This window comes from Gadus chalcogrammus, chromosome 9 (genome assembly GCF_026213295.1).
Source record: "Gadus chalcogrammus isolate NIFS_2021 chromosome 9, NIFS_Gcha_1.0, whole genome shotgun sequence".
Classification (NCBI taxonomy): domain Eukaryota; kingdom Metazoa; phylum Chordata; class Actinopteri; order Gadiformes; family Gadidae; genus Gadus; species Gadus chalcogrammus.
The window spans coordinates 19,094,534-19,102,517 of NC_079420.1; the positions used below are offsets into that span (position 1 = coordinate 19,094,534).

The window sequence follows — 7,984 nt, forward strand, 5'->3', positions numbered from 1 at the left end:
CACACACACACACAGACACACACACACACACACACACACACACACACACACACACACACACACACACACACACACACACACACACACATCATGCAGAGGCGTTGTGGCCCCAGGGGCAGTGTGCTGTATCAAAGCCTGCGCTCCTTAGCTCCCTTCCCTTTGTTGGCTCGAAGCAAAGGATAGATGTGTTTTATAAAAAAGGGTCTCTGACTGCGGGCTGTTGTAGTCATCCTGAGCAAAGGCACAGAATTACAGTTTCCCTGCTGGCTAAGTACAGAGAAGGAGACGAGAGCGTTTCAATATGCACACAGACTGACACAAATGCACGCACAACACACTGGCTGCCATCATACACACAGGCACACACACACACACACACACACACACACACACACACACACACACACACACACACACACACACACACACACACACACACACATACACACACACATAAGCACATACACACACATACGCATACATACATACATACATACATATGATCGCCCAAAAAACCCAACCCCTAACAAGTTAGTTTTGTAAAATACATACCACAATATGCATACAAATGAACACACACACACACACACACACACACACACACACACACACACACACACACACACACACACACACACACACACACACACACACACACACACACACACACACACACACACACACACACACACACACACACACACCTCCCTCTCAGCCAAGAGACCCTGTAGCGCCCGGGTCGAGAACCACAAAGCGATTCAAAAGTGTGACAGAACTAGAGTACTAAAACACTAAATACCTAAGCAACATAGAGCTGCACCACTGTTGTGGAGGCTGTGATAGATCACTAGGATCCAGCTCTCCGGAGGGGGTACAGGGTTACCGGCATACCTTGAAGTCCTCAGGGAGGAGCAGTCTGCAGGTGCGCAGGAAGCTGAGAATGTAGCGGAAGATCTCCCCGTCCCGGTCGATGAAGTAGTGCTGCTTCAGACTGTCCAGAACGATGGGCTCCGTGCCGTTGAACAGGCGGCTGATTCTGGAGGAACAGAGGCGAAGAAAACAAACCAAGGTTAATCAACACATAGGAAACAATGTGATAAACCATGTTTGCCATGATGTTTAGTAGTAAAGCGTAATTGTAATATTTTGTGGTATAGACATGATAGGAAAAGTGTTGCATGGTTGTAGTTGATATTGGATTAATTATTTAGATGTATATTAGTGAGTCTAAGGTAGGTAACGTATCTATTAAAATAGCAATATAGAAGAAGAAGAAGAAGAAGAAGAAGAAGAAGAAGAAGAAGAAGAAGAAGAAGAAGAAGAAGAAGAAGAAGAAGAAGAAGAAGAAGAAGAAGAAGAAGAAGAAGAAGAAGAAGAAGAAGAAGAAGAAGAAGAAGAAGAAGAAGAAGAAGAAGAAGAAGAAGAAGAAGAAGAAGAAGAAGAAGAAGAAGAAGAAGAAGAAGAAGAAGAAGAAGAAGAAGAAGAAGAAGAAGAAGAAGAAGAAGAAGAGAAGAAGAAGAAGAAGAAGAAGAAGAAGAAGAAGAAGAAGAAGAAGAAGAAGAAGAAGAAGAAAAAGGGGAAAAAAGAGAAGAAGGAGAAGGAGAATGGGATGAAGAAGAAGCCAAACCTCATGTTGGGTATAAACTCGTTGAGTCTTTGTTTAGTTTAGTTGCCTAGCGTATTATTTGGAATGCCTTCTATAGTACTTCAAACATGCTGCAATAGCTTCCCTCTAGGCTATGAGTCAGGCTATTACAATGGGAACAGTTATTATGTTATTATGTTACTTACAATGCCGACAGCTGTTGAAGTTCGCTCCCTATTACTATATGTATTGGCTGGTTACGATCGGTTTTGGGGGTATCTGTTATAACGCGGCCGTTTTCTTCAAATTTCCTACACCAGGTCAACGTTTTAAATGTGAATCAGTTTAAGACAGGAGTTTTCAGTCCTTTATTCTCAGTACATTGACTCAGTATAAAGGAATGGATGTATCTATGCTTAATAAGTAACATCATCATTAACGCTATAAGAAGTCGACACCTCTACTTGTTGTTCATTATCCTTTCCATATATTGGCCCCCTGTGCTTCCTCTGAGTCTCTTTGCCTCAGTCAGTGAGTTGAAGCTGCCTCAGCTCTAGCTCCCTGATGCTCTGGCATCAGACTCAGCCTCCAGCTCGCAGCTAACTCCTCCTCCCTGTGCTGTCCTCCCAAAGACAACTATATTAAACTCTGTTCTATAAAGTGTGTGCATGTGAATGTGTGTCTATTTGTGTGCGTGTGCGTGTGTGTGTGTTTGTGTGTGTGTGCATCAGTTTTAACATCCATCCATCCAACCATCGACCCCCCCGCCGTGTTCCCCTCAGGTCCTTCCCCGACCCCCCCCCGGGCGGCGGTCTCACCTGGACTCTGGGTACTTGGTGAGCGTGGCCAGGCTGCTGGTGTACATGTGACCCCCCACGTCGATGTGGACCGGGGCGTTGGTCTTGGTGAGCTGGGCCGGGGAGGGGATGCCCTGGGTGCTCATGGGAGACACCGGGGACCTGCTCAGAGACATCCGGGACATGCTGCGCCCGTCCTGGCAACGCACACGGGGAGACAAGCAGAAGAAACACACCGGGTGAGCATCCTGCACACAAACAGTCAATCAGCACTTCGCGTTGAGCGGGATCGCCCTGTCATCAAGGTGGGATCCGGCCCATTCAGGATCAGCTTTCAGCGCTTTAGCTTTGGTTGCTCATTGGACACATGAGATCAACCAAATGAAATCGCATCCTGATGCATCATGGATGAAAAGGAGAAGGCGTGCACTTATTATCACGTTGGTCCCTGATGTTCAAAGTGTTTGATAGGATATAGTCTTACCGCGCGGCATTGCCTTCTCAGCCGCTTGTTAGGTGCTGAGAGTTGGCGTGAAACATCCACTGCCCTTGTGATACTAGTTCTGGCAAATTAGTTCCTAACATTATGAGGTTTTGTTTTCTCATTTTATGTATTTTTTACGTATTGCAGGGATTACAAGGGTGGCACGTCTGTGTGTGTGAACAATATTCATAAGGCGACTGCGGTTGAGCGTGCCCACATTGAGACAGAGGGCGGCTATGGCCGGGGGGCTATGGAGCCGGGGCAGATTCTGCCTTAATTGACCCATCCCCCCCATTGAAAGTCTCTGGCAATTGTTAGGAAGTCCGTTGAACCATGAAAGGTGAACAGGAGGCGGACTCGTGGCTCTCCCCCCCTGGCCCAGCCTGGAGCTCTGGGTCTGAGTGCACACAGACAGCCCAGCAAACACAGGGCATTCTGGGTAATCTGAGTACAGACAGCATCTTAACAAAGGTCAGGTCATACATACATACATACATACATACATACATACATACATACATACATACATACATACATACATACATACTACATACATACATACATAAATACATACATACATACATACCTACATACATACATACATACATACATACATACATACATACATACATACATACATACATACTACATACATACATACTACATAAATACATACATACATACATACATACATACATACATACATACATACATACATACATACATACATACATACATACATACATACATACATACATACATACATACATGCATACATACATACATATATACTACATACATACATACTACATACATACATACATACTACATACATACATACATACATACATACATACATACATACATACATACATACATACATACATACATACATACATACATACATACATACATACTACATCCATCCATCCATCCATCCATACATCCATCCATACATCCATACATACATACATACATACGTAACATATGTAAATAGGCCTACATAGCATACTGTACGTACATACATCCATACATACGTATAAACAAAGCCTACACAGACGGACAAATTGTACACAGACACACAAGTGCGTGCACAACAAAACACACTTGGCAATGACTAGATACGGCATTGCGATCTAAACGTTTAGTATTTCCGCTTCAACCAACCTTACATGTTTGAAACCAGTACGTTTTGTGTGTGTGTGTGTGTGTGTGTGTGTGTGTGTGTGTGTGTGTGTGTGTGTGTGTGTGTGTGTGTGTGTGTGTGTGTGTGTGTGTGTTTGTGCGTGTGTGTGTACGCGCGCGCGTGCGCACGGCAAAAAACAGGCATTGAATCACATTGAATCACATTGAATAAAGGCAATTAAAAGCTGGCTTCTAGATTTAGCAGATGTTGAAAAGCGATCCACAAGGACACAATAACGAAGGCTACAAACTTCTTAATCTAAAGCACGCTTGCATCGTGTGTGCCTTTTCTGTCTCTGTCTGGGACATTCCCGGCATCGAGACACAGCGATGAAAGCAGGCGACGCGCGGACTTACCTGAGAAGACACCGACACGGACGACATGGATGGGTCTGGTGTAGAGCCGGCTGGGATTCTTTGGAGTAACTAGAATCGCAGCTGATTTTTTGCAAAAGGAAAAACAGTCCTTCCTTCGTCCTTCTCTTGCTTCCGTCTAACAGACCCGTCGAGCCTCGATCTCCGCGCAAAGAAGCCAGTCGTCGGACGCCAACCAGGGGGGAGGCTGGAAGAATGTGTGCCCGGGGCGATGCGAGAGCGCCTCGGGGCTGAGGATTAGGTTACAATTACTTGGTCTCTCTCTCGCCCAAACTCGCTGGAGGAGCAATGCGTGATCCTCTGTCCTAATAATAAAGATTAAAAAAAAAAAAAAAGGGCTGATACTCCCGTTTGCACGATAGGTGACTTCAATTGTCTTAGACACTATTTATACCGATTTCATTGCGGTTCTGCAAAACTAGCTTCTGCATTGTCAGATGTTCCACCATCATCACCACACACACACAAACACCAAAACAATGTAAGCTCTGGTCAAAGGTAGGTCTGTACTCTGTAGCCTAATGTGTGCAGTATGGAACTGGAGTTCGTCAGCGCGCGCTGCTATTAACGGCTATACGTCTGACTTATGTCAAGCCTCCTGCACCAAAATCCCCTCTACTAAAGACTCATAATTTACCAACATCCAACTTCCCCCGGGGGCTAGAGCCAAATGACGTCTGTCGTCATGCATGATGCCACGGCAAAAAAGCGCCTTTTCATGGGCCCGGGGCAGAATGCGCCATTTCGATGATTGCGCACTGGGAGATGGAGATGGGCGCCGCGAGGGCGTGCTGCTGCAGACAGTTATATTAGGTTTTATTATTCTCATCCTGGCTTGGTTGTCTCGTGTATTTCAGATTGTAAAGACGATGCATTCATTGACGATGGGTCACACAATGTTAAGTGATGATTTTAGAACCTATTGCGTTCAGACATGCGCGTAATAGTCCGCCTGCAGACCGCCAGTTTCCTTCGGACAGGTCAAGCTCGCCCAACTGGTCAGATCGTAGAAGGCCTGGGTTTTTCTTTGGTTCTTTCAGTTTTCTAATCTGATTGATGTGGCCCACATAGGCGGTTTCGAAGTTATACGTTGGTTCAATAGCCTGGCTGGACATACAGTATATATATCCATGTCCTAATTGCTGCTCTATAGACAGTTTACTCTGGTACCCCACACACACACACACACACACACACACACACACACACACACACACACACACACACACACACACACACACACACACACACACACACACACACACACACACACACACACACACACACACACACACACACACACACACACACACACACCTCAACACCCACAGATTATAACTTTGAAAAGTTGGTCAATCCTTATCCCGTGAGCTAAATCAAGCAGGGAACTAGAGCGACACATACACACCGTCTGTTGTGCAGCAAGACAACAGCATTAGGCCTTTCTGTTCCGGCCCGGGGCCGAGGCTGTGTGCAGCCTACTGCTGCCCAGCCCTTCCCGATTGCTCACCATTTGTTCAAATAAAACTACAGCTGCTACAGATGTACTTAAACATAGCTGAACATGTAGGCCAACTATGTTAATCTATAGCTACAGCTTACACATAGTTCAACTTGTCTCATGTTACATAGTTTTACACTAAGCCTGCAAAATATCTCGTAAAGCCATGCTGATAGTGGCAGAATGTAAAGTGTTGGGTAAAGCAAGACCAAAATAATGGGGTGCTGTGTTTATGAACAGAATAACCGGGTTGTGTGTTTATCAAAAGCATAGCCTCCTTTTTTTTGTGAAGCGTTGTTTCACAGCCCAAGGCCCCCATCGCCGTTTTAAAGTGATAGCCCAGTAGGCTATCCCTAGGGCCCCTGCACTACCGGGGCCGATCACATGTATATACGCCATGTTTATACGGACGTAAAGGGTCCGTCGAAACACACGACACATTATGTGTATTTATGTCAATAAAGAAAGGCGCTGGGGTTTGTTGTGGCTGAGGTGGCCCGCCTGATCCCCCCCCCGTCTCTGACACTAGTCGTCTCTGCCTTCGGGGGGCTCAAGGGACAAAGGCGGGGGGACGGGCGGGAAGGGCTAGCCTCGCGGGCAATGGAGGCGAGACAATGACGCCTGTCATATGGAGAGGTGACGCACAGCATGCTGGGAGCGTTCGCAGCAGGCCTTCAATGTCTGCTCTTGAATGTATCAGAGGGTCACACTTCCATTTAAATAATCATCAATTGTAAACAATAATCATGTTTACAATTTATTCCTTATCCTTATGAAAACTGGTATGGGGTCCTATATTTAGGCCTATTTGGATTTAAGTCTACATTAATGCATAGTAGGCCAAATTGACAATAGTAGGCTATATCCAATGAGCCTGTGTTTAAACCTATTCATCAGTAAGTGCTAATGGACACAAAAAGGGTGAAATTATCAGGGAAAAGCTATCAATGTGGAGGCTACTTTTATTTACACAAGTCCGTCAACATGACATTTAAATGCATTAGGCAAAATGGCAGTGTTAAGGCTGAAAACTCATCTTCAAAGTGGCTAAGACAAAGACAAGTAATACTGAAAACGTTGGTGCGTCTGATAAAGTTTTCTGTTGTTGAAACGTATAAAGTTAGATAAAGGCAGATTACTCTTGTATTGTATTAGACTCAAAGGGCCCTATATGCAGTTCGGGAAAAGTGGTGGCATTGTTTAAATTTAAGACCAAGGTTGATAGCCTTGTGTTGCAATAAGCTGTTTCACACTCTCTGGTGGTCTGCAATCTAGATATAAACACACATGGACGAAACCCCTGACCTAGTGGTATTTGGAATGATTACAATTAGAGAATATCAACAAAAGAAATGGTATAACTTACTTACTGCCAGATTGAATAAACCAATAACAACAAAGTCTCTAAATATGGCCGAAGAAGGCCTATCGATGAATTTCAGGTACAGGATTGTCTTTTCGCTTACAAGTAAACCAATGAAATAAAATACTCACAAAAAGTTATATAATTAAAAAGGACACACAGGAAAATCTTTCAAGTTCAACCAGTACTTAAATCTCTGATATCTGATTAGGCAACAATAGTAATGGTACGGATGCAGACATAAGAATGCAGAATGACCTAGTGATGCAGTCTCTAGTATATGTTCCCATATTGCTCCCTGCTATTCGAGGGTGCGACTTTGGATTCAGTGGTGTGGGTCGTTATTCTGCAGAGCCACTCAGTGAAGACAGCAGCCAGATACTGATTCTTCATTTATTCACCAACTCAGTGCTGCTGGCTGGCTCTATCGAGGAAGTAGACCATAATTAACTAAGGTACATTTAGTTAAAGAGTAAAATTATTTGCTACAATGAATACAAAGTCGCTTCCCCAAAACTGTCCTTGAGGTTGAACAGTTTCCTCAACAGCACTTCAGTCAGACTGCTACATACAATCATACAAAGTCCTGTTCGGCCCTTAATGCAGGTCCTTAAAGGGCTTGGGGTAGTTGAACATCAGATAATCCATGTAGTAAAAGTCGTAGATCTTCTGTCGCTCTATTGAGTTCAACTTT

The 7,984-nt window shown here is 44.4% G+C and overlaps 2 protein-coding genes across 3 annotated transcripts in view; both read right to left on the reverse strand.

Annotated features, from left to right (window-relative positions):
• The window catches only part of LOC130388986 (BTB/POZ domain-containing protein kctd15), a 111,090-nt gene that overhangs the window by 2,670 nt on the left and 100,436 nt on the right, over positions 1 to 7,984 (reverse strand). Inside the window, exons 1-3 of one of the 2 annotated variants that reach the window (XM_056598634.1) lie at positions 4,409 to 4,543; positions 2,404 to 2,579; positions 892 to 1,036 (exon numbers count right to left, since the gene is read on the reverse strand). In XM_056598634.1, coding sequence (XP_056454609.1) covers positions 892 to 1,036; positions 2,404 to 2,579; positions 4,409 to 4,435 — 348 coding nt within the window. In that variant the 5' untranslated portion in view covers positions 4,436 to 4,543. Of the gene's footprint in view, positions 1 to 891; positions 1,037 to 2,403; positions 2,580 to 4,408; positions 4,544 to 7,984 lie in introns of those variants that run through there. The other variant, XM_056598633.1, reaches the window with a different exon arrangement.
• Positions 6,716 to 7,984, reverse strand: part of LOC130388978 (carbohydrate sulfotransferase 8-like) — a 128,750-nt gene continuing 127,481 nt past the window's right edge. Inside the window, exon 4 of the mRNA XM_056598622.1 lies at positions 6,716 to 7,984. This exon is cut by the window's right edge and continues 965 nt beyond it. Within this exon, the coding sequence (XP_056454597.1) occupies positions 7,888 to 7,984 (97 nt within the window). The 3' untranslated portion in view covers positions 6,716 to 7,887.